The sequence below is a fragment of the Convolutriloba macropyga genome, chromosome 13, assembly GCF_964194025.1.
Source record: "Convolutriloba macropyga chromosome 13, txConMacr16.3, whole genome shotgun sequence".
NCBI lineage: Eukaryota > Metazoa > Xenacoelomorpha > Acoela > Convolutidae > Convolutriloba > Convolutriloba macropyga.
The window spans coordinates 29,043,828-29,065,414 of record NC_134480.1 but is presented as its reverse complement, the minus strand read 5'-3'; the positions used below and the strand labels follow the sequence as shown (position 1 = coordinate 29,065,414).

The 21,587-nt window shown below is 35.4% G+C and overlaps 1 protein-coding gene across 1 annotated transcript; it reads right to left on the bottom strand.

The window, feature by feature from the left end:
* Positions 1–8,458: 8,458 nt before the first annotated feature.
* LOC142352054 (1-acylglycerol-3-phosphate O-acyltransferase ABHD5-like) lies at positions 8,459–21,275 on the bottom strand. The gene is made up of 3 exons (XM_075404405.1): positions 20,717–21,275; positions 12,345–12,752; positions 8,459–9,028 (listed from the first exon to the last, which is right to left on the bottom strand). The coding sequence occupies exons 1-3, from the start codon at positions 21,240–21,242 to the stop codon at positions 8,841–8,843; spliced, it is 1,122 nt and encodes a 373-aa protein (XP_075260520.1). The 5' UTR covers positions 21,243–21,275; the 3' UTR covers positions 8,459–8,840.
* Positions 21,276–21,587: the final 312 nt, after the last annotated feature.

Genomic DNA, 21,587 nt, shown 5'->3' with positions numbered 1-21,587 from the left:
CCGTAAAACCAATAACACTGTTTTTTAAAATATTAACAAATTTTAGCAAAATTTACGAAAATTTGTTCGAAAATTACGGAAAATATGAACAAAAACAACGGAATTCACTCTGCTTTTCTCAAAAGTTTAAACCTCGATAACTCCCTGTTAAACACGAAAATCAAAATAATCTTTTCAATTCCATATTCTACGACGAGTTTTACCAGTCTCAACTCTCTACGTTGAAAAAATCGATCGGACAAAAATTGTCTGAACAAAACAAACCCATTTGAGTATATAATTGGGTCAGAAATCTAAAAGCTACAAATTTGAATAAAACAGGTCAAAAGATTTTAAAATACAATGCTTCCAATTAATTGTTCCGACCCCTCTTGAGGGGGGAGGAACTATATACTCAACTGGGTTTTTTTTTGTTCAGTCAATTTTGGCCGATCGATATATTCATCGTAGAGAGTTGAGACTGGTATCATTAGAAAGCTTGTCCAGCGTAGAATATGGAATTAAAAAGATTTTTTTGATTTTCATTTGTGACAGGGAGATATCGAGGTTTAAACTATCGAGAAAATAGAGTGAATTCCGTTGATTTCATTCACCTTTTTTCGGAATTTTTGACTAAAATTTCGCCAATTTTGATAAAATTTAATAAAATTTTTCATGAAAATGTTGTTGGATTTACGTTTAGAGACAAAATACATTGTCTGCTATTTTCATTGAATTTTTTTGTCACAAATTCCGGCTAAAAATTTCACATAATTCAGACTTTTTTTTTCATCAAAAACAGCAAGAAATAAGTTTCTTTAGTCCACTCTGATTAAATTTGCAGGAAGTGCACACCCAAACACCACTAACACAATCTTTGTAGACTAAAAAGGGGCTAATTCTACTTCAACTTCCGTTGAGAGTCCTCTGTAAATAAATCTTTGCCGTTTTTTGCTAACTTTATTCGTTGATTATCAAAAACGCAGCATTTACTTTTGATTTTTTAACAAACAAAATATCTAAATCAATTACATTCCAAAAATTAAATATTCCTAATGGACAATCAACATTAGCAGGACTAGTTCGGTACCAATCTTGGACCGTTACAGTTCAAAAATAATTCGATTGTCATCAGTAGGTTTTTTATAAATAAAAAATTCGATCTTTTTACTTTAATTAAATAACACAACAGTTCAAATCAAAGCTCACTAGTTATAGGTCCTATTGGCTTCCTAATTAGCTCAAAATTAATTTATCTACTTGATTGCTTGAAAGCTTATGGTCGTTTTGACTTTCAAAATATTTGATTTTTAAACAAAAAATGGCTTATTGAACTTTGCCTCAATTTTTCTCTTACTTTGGTCAACTTGTAGCTTAGTGTCAGCAATCAAAGAGTGCTCCTTCTTTCTGCTGAATTCAAATTTGGTCTTGATTGCGCTTTTGCGCCTTAAGTTATGGTGTTCTGGCTTCGATACGCCTAGATTTTACAAAATTTAAATTTTTAGGTATTTGCCCATTTTTCATGTTTTCCAATTTTGTCAAATTATCACCTTAATGTCAGTTCATATATCACATTTTTCGCGTTCAGAAAAACAAACAATTGATAAAATTTAAATCCTTGAAGATATAGATTGTGGTTCTTTACCGCTTCGACAATACTTTCTCGAAGAATTTAATTGAATTTTTTAATTTTGTCTTTAACTGTCGTTTTTACTTTGTCTTTTTAGTCGTATTTAATTTCCTGTACAATGACCCGACTTGATCGGTTTTTCCTGTTAGAGTGGATGAGCCGATCTTCTGATATTAGATGATAGATAATGGCTTTCATGACTTTGAAAACAATTGTTTTCCAAAATGAAAAAAAAAACATTTCGACTTCGCAATTTCGATCCTTTTATTGTCTGTTTGCTACCTGGTCTCGAAGATGACATTATTTTAGTAAAGGGAAGGTGTCAAAAGGGATTGGTGTCACAAAATCTAGTGTTTTTAAAGAATTCGTTATGAATTTACTGGCTTCGACACGGGTTTTTCACAAAAAAAAGTAAATTAATCTTAGATTTTTGTCATATTTGACGTTCTTTTTGTAGACGTAAGACATGTTCTGGATAATTGCAGGTCTCGAGTGCATTCCTTTGGAAGAATAAACAAACCTATTCAATTTTTTCATTTTGTAAGTAATGGCTCTCATGGCTTTGGAAATAAATTTTTTTCGATAAAAACAAGTTTTACATAACCTTGCTTTTTTTCTTTTTAGTCTAATTGTTACCTAGTTTCATTAACGAGAAGTCACAAAACACATTTCAAAGGAAGGTGTCAAAAGGGATTGGTGTCACAGAATCTAATGTTTTAAGAGAATTCGTTATGACTTTACTGGCTTCCAGGCTTTCACAAAAAAAGTCAATTAATTTTTGATTTATGTCATATTTGACGTTATTTTTGTAGACGTAAGACATATTCTGGATAATTTCAGGTCTAAAGGGCTTCCTTTGGAAGAATGGACGAACCTATTCAACTTTTTCATTTTTTAATTATGGGCTTTCATGTCTTTGGAAATAATTCTTTTTCGAAAAAAACAAGTATTACTAATTTTGCATTTTTTTCTTTTCTGTCTAATTCTTGCTTGTTTTCATTAATGAGGGGCCACATAATACATTATCGGTGTTCGACAAAGCTGCAATCGAACATATTTTGGGGGCCAAAGTATGGCTCTACGGCTTCCAAAGCATTTTCTGGCAAGTTTTCATTGATTTTTTGTTTGTTGTCTGTTTGTTGTTCTTTTTGTAACTGCATAAAAAATTGAATACCAAGAGTTCTTAATTCACTTCTATGGAAGCATTGGTAATTGTAAACCTATGGGATATTTTAGTTGATTCGTAATGGTTTTCATTACTTTGAAATTGTTTTTTTTTTTCAGCGAATTTTCTAACTTTAAAGTTTGTTCTTTTTTGTCTAAATGTTACCAAGCTTTATTATGAACTGGTGAATAATCATTTGTTTCTGGGGAATTACCAGTTGATTGTTTATTTTCAGTTTTATCTCACGCTATTATGACTTTGTTATTAATATTTGTTGTTGTTGTTTGGTTTTGCCGTTCGTCTTCGCTCGCTTTCCTAATATCGGCATATCTCATCAATCTAATGCATCTTTTTTTACTCCACTGAGTTATTTGCTTCGGAGGCTATCTTTTCGTTCATACACCAGTTTTTTTTGGAAAAATTTTTGAATTTTTTGTGTTTTTCTATCTGTTCCTCATTTGGCAGACAATTATGCCAAAATTGTGGATGAGCGGGGTCGGAACCTTATGTGCGATCGCACATTACCGAGCCGCCTTCTTCTCTTTGAATTCAAAATTATTAAATGTATTTCTAATCTTTAAGTACCTCGGCATCATTGCTGATTAGAAGTCATCCTTCATGTCTCACATCAAATACTTAAAACTTAGGCTTTGAAAACAAAGTGCTATAGTAACCAAGCTTCGTCATTACATCCCAAGAGCTCAGTTGATTGTCTATTATGATATCAACATAATACCTATAACACAATATGGTCGTCTTGTCTATGTTTGTTGCAGTTGTAACTCACTAGAACCTATATTCCTAATGTTAGTATTTAAGGAAAATTAATATATTTCAGAACACGTTAACGGTTACGATCTTTTCTTTATAAGCAAGATTTTAACTATCTACGTGTTACATCTCTACGAACTTCTTAAATGTGTTCTGCGTTCTTTGATTTAAAATCATAGTCACGATTTTAAAACGATAGTCAAGATTTTAAAATCATTGTCAAAAAATCATAGTCAAAATGACTGAAACGCAGCGAAAGAGATCCAGAAGAGTTTGAAAACTGGAGCTTGTTAGGTATATCTAGCTTGTACTACAACTGCGAAAATCTGTACCTGCTATAAACTTGGTAAAACACCTTTTTCCCTCATGATATTTATGATAAACGGAATCTCTTGGTTAAAATCTATGAAGAATCACACTTGCGAGTGGGATTACTGGCAAAAAAACTTAAACCCGGCAGCTCCTCTAGTTTTCGAGATATCACGGATTTTTAAAATTGAAAATAATCTATGGAAAGAAACTGCTGGTAGAAAATCTACTCATATACTCTCGAGTGCATTCAGCATGGCTACCAGTAAATTTTCTCATGTCCAGTTCAATTTGCTTTTTGGAATGTGCACGCCAAAGTCCGTTGGGCAGAAGATAGAACTATTAAATCAGCAAAGTATTTTCAAAATGGTGCAATATTGTCGGATAAAATCCATAAAAATGACTGCAAAAGGACGACATACAAGAAATCAAACGGTGAAAGTGAGGCGTAGCTATAAGAGGTTAAAAAAAACAACTTCAGCCGCATTTTACAGACAATCACTCCGATTTTTAAAATTCGATTTCAACTCGAGATCAAAAAAATCCAGTGAGATTAATCCAGTAAGTTTAGAAAGAATCCAAAAAGGACGACTTAAAATTCACGGCAAACCTTATAACAACTGAACCGCATTTACAAAAAATTGCGGATGAAAATTTTCGATTATTGATGAATCGGTCTACCCAATTGAAACGGTCTACCCAAAATGTGTCAAGAAAAGTTTTTTTGCCTCTTTTAGACAAAGTCTTTCCGCCGCATAACTATTTAACCCGGGTCAAACAGTACTGAGCGCCAACTTCTTTTCGATTTGAAATTTTCTTTTCTTCAATCTAAACCATCTGTGAATCTTCTGTCAGGAAAAACCATTCAATCCCTTTAGCAGACACCCATTCGTTTCTTTCTTTAAAACCTTCTAATATTCTTCTACTCATAATATTACTCTCGAACAAAGCTATCTAGTTTTTAGGGAATTCTAGCATTAAATACCAGTTTATCTTTAACCAATACCGGAATGAAACACTATTAGAGCAAGTGGTAAGAGAGCTCCAGTATACGTTTGATTATCACGAATTACCAGGTGCCTAGACTAACTATTATTATTAATGTATGTACAATCAAGTTCAATCAGTTTAAAAGGCATCAAAAATAGAAAGTTCAAAATTTCGGAAAGATGAGTTTATGCTCGTGTTTTTTCAGAGTTTTTTTCCTTTAAAACCAATAGATTGCTCTTGTTGCTGGGAGCCATTTCAAGCGCCGTTTCAAGAGCTTCTGCTGGCTCTGCTTGCTTTTACTCTTTTTCTTCGTATTCTTGGCTAGCCTCGTAGAATTTGATTAGTTCGTTGTTTTTCCATGCGTGGTAAGATATCAATAATTTTTATTCAAAGTAAAAAAGTCGTTTATTAAGATTAATTATTCAAGATGTAATAAATATTGAGAGTGGGAAGAGTAGATAAAAGATAAATAAACAAAAAAAAATTGGGCAGCGCTCGCGTTGGGGATTGGACTACTGAGCCTCATTTGATCAAAGAATTAGAGGGCGGCGCTAGTCGTATAAAGTGTAACTTTGATCATGAAGGCAAGCGTTAAGACGCGTTAAAATAAATAGAGGGAAGGAAGCGTTTTGAAGAATGAAGTAAAATACTGAAGTAATATTAGGTAGCAGTTAAAAGTGCTATGCTAACCTAAGCCTTAAAACCACTGAACCAAACCGCGCATAGCACTGTATTATTTCGTTAGTTGTATAACCGTAACTTAACTTTGATAAAGATATCAGTGGAGTGAATGTGAGAAATAAGAACATTTTCTAGGTCTAAAAAGATGTTAATCGATTAGGATTTTTCAGTCGATAAAAGCTGCGTAAATTGCTGTTGTCTCTCGTGTCTTTTTTTACAGCTAAGCCCCGAATTTATTAGGTGAGCGGCTGGCTTAGCTGTTCGGTTAGGACGTTGTTTGTTCGACTTTTGCCCCGAATTAACTAAGCAAGCGGCTGGCAATAAGTCATTGGATGATGACTGTTTTGGCTTTTCTACGATATAGGAACTGGTAAAGAACACTAGCAGGACAGATGGTCCAGTGTACTTTGATAACTGTTTTTCGGACGTTCTCTTTTTCTGGATGAGTTCAAGTATTGATTTGATCTTGTTTTCTTTTGCGTTTCAGGTACTCATTTGCTAATCTAATCTGAAAATCTCTTACTGCAGGTATATTCGCCTCTTCGTGGAGTTTTCTGACACTGTACCAGCGGGGTTTCCTCATACAAATTCTTAATGCTCCATTTTGGGTGAGTTGTATGTTGTTGATAATTGAATTAGATTGGTCAATCCAGCAGACATTCGCATAGAGAAATAGAGGGTCGAACCCATGATTTATACAAGGTGAGCAAGCACTCTTCATCAACGTTGATCTGACTGAGCCGCCATAGTTGGTAGATTCTTTTGTTTGCTCTGGTCACCAAACTTTTGCAGTGTTCGTTCCACTTAAGATGTGGGGTAAGGTTTACGCAAAGAAATTTGATTGAATTTGCGCCTTCAATTCGAGTACCATTGCTAAAAAGGTCTAAACTGGAAACTTTCTTTGACGGATTTTTAAAAAGCATAAAATTTGTTTTGCCTGGATTTATTCTTAATTTCAGTTTTTTGCACCATTTGATCAATTTGTCCACTGAAAACTAAAGTTTTTCTTGAATTATTCTACAGGAGCGCGACCTGTAGTAAAGGGCAAAATCATCAGCAAATTGACAAATTTGTGAAGGTATTTCAGGAAAGCCACTGACATAAACCGGGAAGAGTATTGGTGCAATTACGCTGCCCTGAGGTACTCCAGCTAGTGTTGAAAATGTGCTACTTTTTGAGTTATTAATTTTCACGAAGATGCTTTTCTAGGAGAGAAAAGAATTAACCCATTTTATCATAGGTTTATGCGCACCAATTTGTAGCAGTTTGTTTTAAAGTCCTAGTCTCCACACTGCATCAAACGCTTTTTCAATATCTAGGCAGACAAATCCAACCATTTTGGACCATTGAAATGCCTCTGATACGTGTTGAGTAAGTTTGAGCAAATTATCAGTTGTGCAACGGTTCCTTCTATACGCACTCTGCATTTCACCGAAGACATTATTTTTTTCACATTGCGCTAGGACAATGTTTTTTACTGCTGTTTCACAAATTTTTGCAATGCAATTGGTTAGGCTGATTGGTCGATAATTTTCTGCATCTTTTTTGTTTTTGTTGGGCTTTGGTAACATTTTGACTTGTGACTCTTTCCATGTAGTTGGCTCATAAGAATTGTTTATTGAGCTAGTTATCAGGAGACAAATATATGCTTTGACGCACTTAGGTAACCTCTTCAAGATGTTATAGCTGATTTTATCTGGTCCTGGACTTGATTTTCTTGTTTTGTTCAAAATTTCATCATAATCCTCTACTTTTATAATGCAGTAGTTATTTGGTTCAATATTTTCGTATTGGAGAGACATTTTTGTCTCGTTTTCGACTTTCTCGAAGTTTTCATTCAGTTCCAAGTTTTCGTATATATGATCTTTCATTGTATCCTGTAGAAGAGTTTTGAATATTTCGCATTTCTCAATGTCTGTTTTTGCTCTGAGTTGTTTATATGAGACTTCAACACTTTGTTCAGTTTCATTTGGTTTTTTTGAATCACCACATAAGGCTTTAAATGCTCTCCAAAAGCTATTGCTCCCCTTATTATTAGCACTTGCAATCAATTTTGATTGTTTGATTTTTCCGATCGTTTCATGGACCTCTTCATTTCTCTTTGGAGGGTGCCAGGTGCCTAGACTAACAAAGTGCAATCATCTGAGCTACTAATTTCTGCTTTATAAACAAGCTCATAATTAGGCCTAAATTATCCAGGCCTATTTCTTAGCTAGAACTGGAACAAAAGTCACGCAGGCGCCAATACTTAATTCTGATTCATTTCAATTTGATATTTGCAGCTCAGAGAACTTGAGAGTTTGCTCATATTGATACAGGTGGCTCAGAGGAAGAACTATTAGTTTCCCCTCGGTAAACTTAATAAGAGCAGCAATTTTTACAATCAGAACCTGAGACAGCCGTCCGCCTACTTTAACGCCTAATTTTAACTCATCAATCCACAATTATTTCGATATCTTTTTAGAATGCAACAACAATTTTCAGTGATATTAGAGTTAACCGTGAACATTAACGTGGATTTTAGCCCTCTATCGGCTCAGAACTTCACAGTCCCATTTGAGGAGTGAAACTAGCGTAAGGTGCTCATTCCACCAAAGAGTCGTCTCGTATGATTTTACTTTTCTTGAAAAAGTTCAACTAAAATAATTTCAACAACGTACTCACTCTTTCAAATCAACTTACTTAGCTCATCCCATTAGTTCTGATAATTAAGAAGCATGTTTACGTATGTTTCAATGACACTGATTTATCTTTTAGCCCCCCTAATAAATCCTTTATTGAGACTTGTAGGACAATAAGAAAAGGACAATAGATATCTATCCCTGCTTTCTATTTGCCAGATTTCAATGCATACATAGAACAATCCCGTATTACGTCATCTGTAATCACCCAGTCAAATTTGACCTTTCAGAGTACCAGAAAAGAAATACACGTGCGTTCTGATAATAATTAATTAATAAAAGTAATTAATCAGTTCTAATCTACCATAGAGAAAGGAATTAAATCTGCTTACAATTACTCTACTCATAAGTGTTTTTAAAGCAAAATTAGTTTCAAGTCTAAGTAGGATGAAAATGAGAAATTAAGATTAGTTAGTAGCACCGAAACCCACGCAATAGCAAATTTCAACTTTGCATATAAAATTACCGACTGAGTCAAGAAACTGAGCCTGATTTTCTTTAACAACACTGATTGATTAAATCCGAAACATTGAAACAATTCAAAGTCAGTTTTCATGAAGAGTCTTAGCACTCTGGTTTACAGTTAAAGCATGATAAAAAATCTTTCATCTCAAGCCACTGCCGCTGTCAACAGCTAGTGGATTTTTAGTGCGATTTCTTCATCAGCAGTCGAAGTTGAAACAACATCGGAGGTAGATAATTCAGCACTCCTTTGGTTCTCCTTTTCCATTACCTCCAAAATGATTTTGTTGAAGTTCTCAGGATCATCAGCATAAATATGATGGGTACAACGAAGCAATATCCGCACATCGAAAAAGATTCCTGAAAAACACTAGACATCTTACTACTGGGTAGCAGTTAAAAAAAGTTTGACTATTTACAAAACAAGTTGAAAACTAAAAATTTAATAAAATGAGTGCGATACTTTAAAGAATGGGATCTGTGTTGTCTTTAGCGTTTGCGTTGGTCTACAGCCTCAATATTCCTCAATCAATTAACAAGAATACTAGACAATTAAATCCCATTAAAGTTCAGAGCACATTGCAATGGATGTCAACAGAAAAACATCATGTTCGCGCTTTTTTCTTTAGTTAAATATGCCACTATTTTATTAAAGAACAAACCTTGCGTTTATACTATCAAAATTACTGCATAGCGACAAATACATTCATTGACAAAAACTAAACGCAGAAAATGCAATTTCACAGAGTAAATTCCCTCTTTTCGAAGTCAATTTTAGTGAGCATCATCATTCTGTTAGAGTTTTGTGTCAAAATTATCATAAATTGAAACCTACTTTCAGAGAAACTGACAAGCCTACTTACAGAGAAAATTCAGATAGAAGTCAAACGTTTTCAGTAAGCAGCAATAAGTTGAGTCCAATGAGAACTCTAATTAACTTGATTATAAAATTGAATTCACGATGTATATTTGTCAAATTGATGGAGAAAGGATTACTGCGGCTTGCAGAATATTAAGAACTTTCATCTGGACTTTTAAAAATAGGGTTGTCAGTTTTTCTGAATTTATATCAATTAAAACTGCTGGTGATTGTCGATTGATATGAAAATCACAAGGGTCAAAATATTGATTTCGAAAACAAGTAGTCTGTCGTCTGAAACTGTATTTTTTGCGTTTAATTTTGTTAATGAGTGTAGCTATTCATTGCAATCATTAATACCATACATTTAAACAACTGACTCATATAGCAAGAATGCCACTAAAACAACAAGCAGGGTCACATTTTAATTTTTTTCAATTTGGATAATCAACAGAGCGAGTCTCAAATGATGGTCTTTACGCTGATTATTTTGTTTGAGTTATATGCCCCGCATTTTTGCAAGGCCATTTTTTATTAGCATGTCGCCTTTAATCACTGGATGAACATTCACCTGCTTGAAATTATTATCGAAGTGTTTAGATTATGCGATAGTTAAAAACGGAACTCCTAGAATTCGCACACCGAGGGAAGTAACTTCTGCATACATTTCCAAAAATAAAACAGTTAATACTCTTCAAGCTGAAACAAAAGTAAGCATAACGGGGTTTATATCTGATATTGAGAAACGTATCCGACTAACGTCGGGAGAAATGCTCCCAAACAACTGGCGATCTGCTCGCGTCTTCAGTAGCTATCTAATTTTGGAAGGCTAGCTTTAGCTTAATTGAGTGGGTGGTTAAGTATAGGGCACGGGGGTGAGTATAGGGGTGATAAGCAGGGGGGAGGTGTCGAGCTTGAAGGGTTGCGGTTGGAATAAAGGAGGCGGAGAAGTGGGGGGGGGGGGGTGAAATAGGGCGGGGGGTGGAATGAGCGAGTCAGGGTGGGGTTAAGTTCAAGTGGGAGGAGGGGGTGTTAAGGCAGGCTCAAGCTCTCAAGAAGCGCCCTTCACATCAACAATTTATGTCTTTTAAACAGTTTCGAAAATTAGGTATTCAGGCTCTTACTCCCATCCGGGCACATTACATCACATTAAGAGATAACCATTCAATGACGTTAACGTTAATTAGTTACAGTAAAAATTGTTTACAGGCTATTGCATCAGCTATCCAAGCGATACCAAATGCATTGTTAGCGCTCGTAGAATATCACAAAAATCTGAAAAACAATGCCGATTTTATTAGTAGCGAAAAACCAAAACTTTTTCCCGCTAATAGTTCTTTTTAAAAAAAAGTCACGGCTAAAGGTAGCCGAATAACTTAAACAAAGACGTGAGTAATGGAACTGTGGTACCCGTGGCGAGAGCGGATAAAAAATCATAGCCGACAAACGTCGGGCGAATTGCTCTCAAATGACCGGGCAGCGTTTGTTATGTGGCAGCTACCATAGTAACTTTGCCAGTAGCTAGCCGCGGTTTAATGAGGCTAGCTTTAGCTTAACTGAAGGGGTGTGTGAGCGCAGCGGGGTGGGGCAACAGTGGGGGAAGGGGGGCAACGGTTGGAGGGGGTCTCTGGCTGCACAGGGCCCGTACGACCTTAACGATGTGTTTGGGTAGGGATTGGGGGGGGGGGGGTCAACTTCTAAGAACCGTCATTCACACTATAAATATAAGTCTTCAGAACAGTTTCTGTGAATCGTATACTTGGAGACTAGTGGGATGAAAGGCTCTTAGATCACTTATTGCCCGCTGGACGCTACTTGTTTATCCCGTTTTTGAGAACAAAAAGTCAAATGGGTTAGACGAAAAATCGGTCAAGCGAAAAATCCGCATAAAAAAGACCGACGGGACTAATATAATATTGCTACAAACTTAGCTTAATAAAACCACACGAGAGTAATTAATAAAACCACACGGTTCTTTCCAAAGTATTGATAGAGAGCTAACAAGTTATTTCATCGATTAGTAATTCAACTGTTCTAATCGTAACTAGATTTGATTTGAGAAATTTATATACGGTTATTACCCCCCCCCCTCGGAGTGATTCAACAACTCATCTAGCCTCAGAAATCGCAAACTTCGTGTTCATGATAACGTAAATGATAACGTAAATATAACTTAATGAAGTTCGACGGAAATTAACTTAATGAAGTCCAACGGAAAAAGGGTGCTTGTCCAGACCTACGAAAAGCCTTTTTGCGCCATGAAAGTCTACCTACGCACAAATTAAAGAGGATCGTAAACTAAGAGACTAGTATTGCCCTGAGAGCAGTGATAAGCAACTGAATATCTAGCTTTGCAATTTTATCTCGTTTCTGGGGAACAAGTCAAATTGGTCAGACAAAATCATTTGCTCTCCCGACGCAGATATTTTTACATAATGACTTACTATGTAAAGACACGTGCTCTGCAACTGGGGGTGCCATAACCTACTGTGCGGGTGGGGGCAGAAACGGAAAAGACCTCAAACAAATTATATTAAAAATGTCGGATCTTTTCCGTTTGTGCCCCACCCCAGAAGCACGTGCGATATTTTCACCTAATAATTTAATGACACGTGCTCTACAACAGGGTGCATAACCTACTGTGCGGTGGAAATTATTAGGTGAAAATATCGTGCTTCTGGGGGTTCCAAATAATATGCACCAACTAAGCTGGGGGTCACACACAGAAAAGATCCAAAATGTCCACCATGACCGAAATTGCTCCACTTGGAGCAATTAAAAAAGATACTGATTGGTTTGTTTTATGAGATCACTTGCCTCGTTTATTCAAGTTCTCCTGCATTCTGTAGCCAGTCTCTGAATTCATCCATGACTTTTCTCCATAGAGAACTGTAATCCTGGCCGAGTCTGGAACTTCATCTTCCTTCATAATCATCCCAATTCTTGGCCATCCTAGAGGTTGACAGATATTATAGAAGGCACTTTCGCCAGAGGGATTCTGCACGTTACAATGGTAGATATAGTCAGCCACTGTGTTGTCTGTGTAAAGTGCCTCAAAACGTTTCAAAATATCACCCCTTAGCCGAGGTATTAACGATGCGCCCAAGGGACCTCCCGCCCTCAGAGCGGCAAGAGGGTTAAATTTAGTAACAACTGAAACGACTGGACGAATATACAGCGGAATTTTAAATCTCGAAGCCTCTTCTTCAGTTCTGTGAGACATTCCTTAAACAAAAACACCAATATTAACAAGTAAGATCGGTATGTGCGTTCGCACATCAAGATCCAACACCTCTTATGCCACATAATTTATCAAAATTTGAGAACGTAAAATCTGTTAAACTTAGGTGACTATCAGAAGTTTAGCATTTTAGTATTAACTAATTCTGTTCCTTTTCTTCAATCTTAGCAGTTCCTTAAATTCAATTTATCAAACATAGGCAACAGGTTGCCGGAAGCTAGCCTTTAGAATACACATACTTCTAAATGGAAGGGTATTAAGCTTAGTATCATTATACGTATTAGCGTCGCTCAAATGAACTTTGTCGGTTTGTGCCAGTTTATCCCTTTTATAATTTTTTCTAACATCAACTTTCAGCATTTTCTAACATCAAATTTCAGTATATTGTGATATTTTGGTGACTAGTTCTAAATTCCATTCAGTTGAAGTAGCGAAAGAGAACATTTATAAGCCAAGCTTGAAATCGTGAATTTTTGTAAACCGACAACGTGAACGAAAAGTAAAATAACACACAGCAGAACAAGCGCTGCATTACAATGAGAAAATCAACAAAATTAGAAGAACGTAACAATTAGAAGAACAGCACTTGGTAGTTAACCTTAAACATAACCTTAAATTCAGAAAAACCTGAAAAAACCTAAAAAGAAGGAAAATTTGGCAATCAACTACATTGAAATAATGGAATCTAAAACTCACGTTAATCAACCGCGGACACAACAATTTTTATGTTAACAACTTTTAACATAATGAAGCCGAAAATAGTTACGAAAAATCGGCAAAAACCGATCGTCACTAATCTCTACAAAATATGGCCCAAAAGTCATAGAAAAACTTTGCCCTATTATTAAAATATCAACACCATCGAAGGATTTTCTATAAATAAGTAGTTTTAACTAGTACAAAAAAAACAATTATATTAGCATAAAAAGACATTTCCATTTCTTGTAACACAGAAGTCATATTAACTATGATCGACCATTAACATAACCAAATTAACAATAATTAAAAAAAATTGAAAGTGAGCCGGCATATTGCCAGAAAACAGCCGCGATAGACGTCTGTGGCCTTCCATGAATTGAAACAACAAGAAATACGATAGACAGATTGATCACCAGTCATTTAAAAGACCACTAGAGTTTTTGGGTTAGATTCGGACTGTCATTTTATGGGACACATCCGCTCTATAAAAAAGCCCTAATAGAATTTTTTTCAAAATAAATATTCAAAACTGTAATACTTTAATATACGTTTGGCACTACTTAGATGCACACTATTGATCTTTAACTAGTAAATATTCATGAAGTTCATAAAGTGAGTTCAGAATTCATTTTTCTCAGTGAGGTAAATCACGCAATTGACATAAAAGCAGAACAAATGACGTCATGTACACAAATTTTAACTGCAGAGCAGTAGAAGTCATTAATTTGAAAAGTCAATTCCAAGAAGTCAGGTCGCAAGAATCATCGATGAGGACGACTATTTAAAAAACATAGCAGGACAAGTCCTGACACACAATTTAAAGAATTGTATTAATTTATGACCTGACTATCATCAACTCCGCTTAAAAAGGCAAATGAGAGATGTTAGTAATGAGACCAAGCAATAAAACAACACAAGAACAACAAAAACAAGATTAAAAATTCAACTTTTTTTATTTTTTGAGATGACAGCATCAATTTCACAAAAACTGCTTTAAAATCAAAGTGGTAACTATATTCCTCTATTTCTCATTAGCAACCTGTCATTAAAAGTCGATGAGTCCTCTCACAAATAATATTAAATAATAAGACAAAAATAAACAAAAATCGAATAACTCGCGGAAACTTTTTGAAAACGCTTAGTATAAATGTCACAGAGCGCAACAGCTACGGGAGGATACAATTACACAATTTATTTGAGAACTTAATAAACACCTTTGAGACCTGTCATCAACGAGATTAAGCGATATGACAGCAATAAATAAAATACTAGCAAAACTAAAAAAAAACACTAAGATTAGAAAAAACATACAAGCGTACAAGTCACAATAAGCAATAGCTTTTAAGTGAAATGACTAGCTTTATTTGAAGCCTTTTTAGCAACCAATGGGACCTGTCAATAATGAGACCAAGTTCAAAAGACAAAGTTGAAAAGAAAAATTCGCAAAACTCGAAAATTCGATAACTATATTGAAAACAATTAGTGTTAAAGTCATAGAAAGCGCTAGGTTTGAACAAAAACGATTAAATCGATAAACTTCACTTCTATTAGCAGCATCGAAGACCTGTACCCAATGAGATTAAATGATAAGACATCAAAAAGTACAATAAATGCTTTGAAAAAAGTAGTGTCAAAGTCATGAAAATCACTAGCTATTACCTCAAGCCTTTAATTAGGTTTTTTTATGCCTCATTAGCAGCCAATCAGCCCTGTCATTGATGATACTAAGTAATAAGACAACAGTTAATCTTAGAAAATGGGGAAAAATCTAAAATTCACTCATACTTTATGACAACAAATAGTGGCAAAGTCATAAAAAGTTTTAGCTGCCCCGTACTGAAATCAAGAGAAGGCAAATAGGCACAATTAGAACACATACGTACGGTCTTGAAAGCACTGAAAGAGAGGAAACTCTGAAAACAGAAGTCAAATTGACGCAATTGAAAAAAAAATCTCAAAAACCGCCAAATTGTTCAAACACCAATTTCTCACTCCACTTTAAAGGCATTTTGAAAAAGTCACAACTCAGACCCACTCTTATTTTCGCTCCCTGGAGTACTTCAGCGTGACTAAAATCACCACTCCAATTTGACGTCCACTGACGTGCAAAAGCCGAAAAATGCGTGAACAGATCTTAAAAGGCAGCGCACCAATATTCTATATTCAGCATCAGAATTCTTTGAACTGTAAAAAAACCAGGAGGTCCCCAACTATAGCCGCCATCGCTTCCGGACTATTTAAAAAAATACAATTGGCTGCAAAATGCGATTCTTAAAAACTGCAACTTGCTACCTAGAAAGTCGATCTCAACATTCATTAGTGAGTCAATGTGAAAAAACAGCAAAAAGGAAAATAAGACTACAAAAAAGCTGAAAGCAAATGTTGTCAAAGCCAAATTAACAGTTAGCAACAATACGAAGCATTACATAGATTCAACTTTGCTTCAATAGGGAGCCAATGGAATCTGTCATTAACGGTACTAAGCAACAAGACCGTGAAAAACAAAAGTGCAAAACTGAGAAACAGAAACTTTTTGAAAGCAAACGGTCAAATAAAAAAAACTGATAAGCAATCAATTATGATAATAATTACAAGTTGTCATTGGAAACAAAACTCACATAAAACATTAAATAGATTCAACTTTGCCGCATTAGACTGCAGATCAGATCTGTCGATAATGAGTCCCAGTAAAAGACAAAAAAGAGTAACAAAAAACAACAGAAAAACACAAATTAAGTAAAACTTCATAAAAACAAAAAGTGTCAAATTTAAAAATGCTTTAACTACTCTTGAAGGATTTAAACCATTGCAACAATAGGGCATCAGAAAAAAAAATATCAAATCATACAAAAATTCATGCAAAAAAATCAAGGAAACAACAAAAATGACCACATATCAACAAAAATTTCCCTTAAAATCTACAATCTCACAGAGCAATTTCTGACTTCGCTTTAAAATTGAGTGTGAAAATAAACGCCCTAGAACTTTTTATCTCACGTCAACGCGGCTAAACTCACAATTCGAATTGCCTTCTAATTATGAAACATCGGAAAATGTGTAAAAAAGTAATTAAGCTTGCTGATGACTGCTATTACAGAAATAGCGGACCTATTACGTCTTAGAAAACCAACAACTTTGGAACCTTTAAACAAATATAATTCTCAAGCAGAAGAAATGGAAAATATGTTGAAGATTGTTTTGCAAAGGCTCATTAATCCTACCACATTTATGACTCTCCGCACAAAAATATTCTTTGGCCAAAAGGAATTTAACATAAGAGTAGGGCTGACATAAAGTTCCTATCTGTAATTTCATTGGGAGTTGCAACAATATCTTTGACAAAGCAGCAAGCTGCACTAAAAATATGGTGAATATTTGCGTGCATTTGTACAACTGTTAAATTGAACTTTCATATGCAGGCGGAAAGAAATCCAACTTGCAGAAAACAGTAGTTATGGAGCAGTGACTATTTGTGATTCTTGATATCCTTCCTTTTTGGAAGAAACAATTATGAAACAGGCTGTTAGCATGTGCTTTTGGGAAAAAATAAGATTTACAAGAACCAATATATCTATTGTAAGGTATTTTTTGAACTGGTCAAAAATTATACCATTTAAAGCGAGTTAAATTTATGCATAGAAGTCAAAGCGAACTCGTGAGGGAATCTCATTTTGCATCTCAACGCTTTTTAGTATTAGAGATTTTTACGCCAGTTTTTCTTTTTGTGGATCAGCTCTTTTGTCCTTAGGTTCTGCTCAATATTTCGGCGGTTAGGAAAACCTGAAACCGGATAGGAAACCTGACAGCTGTCACACTTACTACATAGATAGCACATATTATTCCTCTGTTAATTTGGCGATCTGAGCGCTACATCTAGCTGTTAAAATCTTCAGGAAAACTCCACTGAATGACAAATGTGCTCTAGAACTGACCTATTTGCAAAATACAGAAATTCCGTTTTCTCTTGCATTTAGAGTTAGATGGTTCTTATTTAAACTATTACATGTTCCTTCCCAAACTCTTTCATAAACGTTTTCCGTCTCAAACTGTGAAACCAAACTCCTATCTGCAAACTGAACAATGTCATCACCTTTAGTTTGTTCGGAGAAATAACTATTACATTCCAGAAAATATTAGAGCTCAGATAACAGTACCTTGGCGAGTAGCATGATTAATAGTCCAGATTTCTAAAAAATACTTTACCAAGTTAACCCATTGAGTTCTATTATAAAAGAAAGACTTTAGAAGTAAACATGTTGACAATGAAAAATAATGTGTAGAATTGAATTGAAAGCTTTTGGATCTGAATTGAATTGAAAGATTGAGACAAAACTCTAGTAGTAGCAGTAAAAGACTTAAATTTACCAATTAAGGAATTTTAACAGTACAAAGATAGGCTTGTACAGAAGGTAACTGATAAATTAAATGATTAAAAAATTAAAAACATAATCCGACAAATGTCGGAAGAATTTCTCTTGAACAACAGGCAAGGCAATTTAATTCAGGGTGCAAAAATTCGGAATTTAATATAGGCGCAAAAAACTTTGCCCCCTCCGGGATTTGAACCACTGACCTCCCGATCCGCAACCACAAGCACTAACCACTGCGATACGAATCACTTAACTCTAATATTCTGCAACCGATTTTATATTAGCAACACACTTAGGTACAAGAGTAAAAGAGATCACTCAAAAATGAAGAACAAAAGTGCGAAAAAGTCACTTGAGAAGTCAAAGAATGTTCTAGAAGAAAAGCGCAAAATTGTCAAGCACAAAAACTGCATAAAAAAGACACACACGTTTACAATAATTGCTATGAACTTCGTTCAAGAGCAATTAATTAACTTCAACAAATACTGAGCTAATATCTGCAAATAGAATAGTGACATTTTACTGACAGGGTTGATTAATATACGTCACGCAGTTTTTGAAAGATGTCTTTATAAAGAATTTTGAGTTTCTGGGTGGCTAAAGTGAATCAAGGACTCTACAATCAATGAAATCATTGACCACTGTCACAACTCGATGAAAAAAGATCTCCCTGTTAGTTTTCTCTTATAGTAAGACGAATATATATCTTGAACAGTATTACTACGGAAAGATCTTTGATTCAGCCTAATCGTAAAGTAATCAAACTGTATGCAGCTTCTTCTACTTCTAATTGCTAAAAAAGAAACTGAGATCACATTCAATCAAATCATATGACATCGGAAGGCGGTTGGGGCGCCGCAATAGCGAAAAGTAGTCCGCCCTATCAAAACACCATGAAAGCCATTTGAGATGAAAGAGCTCCATCAAAGGAATATGGGACACATCAGGACTCCATCAGGATCCATAGAAACGTCAATAAAACGCAAGCATATGAAGTTCAATTTGACTCCTGTTTGGCAGACTGTGTGGCGCATATTACCTCAGGTATTTAAAAATATTTCCCGCCAGGGAAAATTTTTTGCGTATGTGCAGATCCCAACTTTAAATTTGACAATACTTCAACTCCAAGTGCAGATGTAGCCTCTACCCTATTCAGCAATTGACTATCTACAGATAGTGTACGAGAACATTCCGCACGAACACAGATGAATGCATACTTGCTGTTAATAAAATTCAAATTACTGCCAGTACACCACTTGGAATGCAAACAGATCTTTCCGACAATTAACAGAAGCATCGTAACCTGGAGACAAAAATTTTGTATGATCAGCAAAACAGTAAAAACTAATTTTTCAGGTAAAGTTAGCATGTCATCTATATACAAGAGGAACAAAAGCGTAACAAGAATGCTGTCTTGGGGTACACCACTTATTATTTCAACAGTCACTGATAAATGTCCATCAATTCTGATGCTCTGAGTTCTCCTAAATAAATACGATTCGAAAAGTTAGATATCGATAATCAAGTACGCTTATAATTTTCAACATTGTTCTTGGACTTCTTATTGTGTATTGGGTTTACAGAAGCACATTTCCTTAACTCAGGCCACTCGCGGATTTCCATAATGTGGGAGAATAACCTATGAACGCCAACCGCTAATAATTCAGCACTCGAACTCCAAGCAGAAGATGGGACATCTTCACAGGCCTATTTCATTAACCTTTGTTACTTTCTGAAACAAAGTACAGCGTCTGAAGGGGACTTAGTACAAAAAAGTTTCCTATTAAAAAACATTTTTGTTAAGGTACTCTTGTAAAATGATTGAGAAACTTGGCAAATGTAAGTGCTACGAACAAGCCACGATTAATAAGACTATAAGACTGTTAGTGGTCCTTTTTTGATGAACTGGTGTGCACGATTGAGAACTGTGGTGAAAACACTACCTTCAATACACTCGTTAAAAATGATCTGTAGATCAGTAGCAAGAGCGTGTGTGGCTTTTAATGCACATGCATTTATACTCTGGCATAGGCGCTTAAATGCTGCTCAAATTGTCCGCAGCTTTATAAATATCTGTCAAGTACTCTAACCTTAGAAAAGACCCATTTCACTGAAAACTTCAAAAGCGTTACAAAATGATCTTTAGTACATTCCTACAATTATCCACAATTTCAGTATCGCTGAAAATGTTCACTTTTCTATTTTCTACCATATTTGTCTGAATGAAGTTTCATTTGTTTCGAGGCTTCACAATTTCCAAAAAAAACTTGCGAAAACTCTTGTTGTGCAGCTCTTAGTTTCCTATTAACTAATTCCCAATTTTATATGATAAGAGTAATGCATTGTTTTGTATCAGTTTAAGTTCGTTGAAAAACCTGTTTTCATGCATATTAATTTTACTTCTGTTGCCGTCTAGGGCTTTATAATTTCTTTTTCAAAACTACTAGCCAATATTGTCTCTATTTGTTCGTGACTTTGAAGTAATTGAACAATCCTGTTGAACTCTTTGAATATTTTGATACAATTGGCTTTTTCGTATATTGTGTACGAATCTGTTAGAACCAGATCTCTATCGCATTTACAAAGTTTTCTGCTTCTTATGAAAATATCACTTCCGTCACTGAAAAAATGCAGTGAAAACATTTCAAATTACGATCAAGTTCAAAAGGCGGATGTTTGCTTTTTGTCATAAAACAGCGGTAACTCATCTTAAGCTGAAATCAAGTGAACAGTTACGTCTGAAAACTTTAAAAATGCCAAAGCTACGAGCCGAGGTTCTCAGATAACTTTCTCGAGGTAAAAACAAGTCGTCCTGGCCACAACTCGTTAAAAAAACCATTGACAGAAAGATTTAGAACAAACAAAAAATAATTTCATACCCCACGGATCAGCCAGAATGAGATGCTGCACCCTCTGTGGGTACTTAAGCAGATAAAAATAACTGAGGTAGGCGCCAAAGGAGTGACCAAGCAACACAAACTTTTCTAGCTTCAAACTTTGTCTCCACTTTTCAACCGAGTCCACGTACGAATCAATACATTCTTGTGAGTCTTTTGAAAACGGGTAATTTCTTGAGCTGCTGGCAAAACCCAAGAGGTCAAGCGCGTGCAAAGGAACTTTGGGCGCTAAAGAGTCGTAGTTCAAAACCCAGAGCCCCAGACCAGATGCAAAGCCATGTATCATCACGAGAGGTAGTTGGTTGTTATTGTGAGAGGATTCATTTTCAAATGATATGGTTCGAATAGAGTAGCTTTCAGTAGTTTCTCTCGTACGGAAGAGGCCTACACTTTTGGTTGTTAAATTGACACAGACATCTCTCAGAGAGTATGCTGAGTTAACACAGCGCAACACTGCCTCCTCCGCTTTAAGCAGGAGCTCAGCTGAACACGGAATCCATAGACCCATAACATGAACAAACCTGAAAGAAAAGATATAGCTAAATACCTTAATCTTAAAGCCAATGTAAGAACGATTTGTAACTTGGGTCAAACAACAATTTATTATTTATAAACAATGATTCATAAAATTCACAAAATCGGATCTTTTCTATGTGCCCCCCTCCCCACCCCCAGCTTAATGGGTCAATATTATTTGCAACCCCCAGACGCACGTGCTATATTTTTACATTACAATTAACTATGTAATGACACGTGCTCTGTAATTGGGGGTTGCATAACATACTGACGTACTGAGGGGAGGGTTGCACAAACGGAAAAGATCCCCAACATTTATCAGTTTTCGAGATACGGC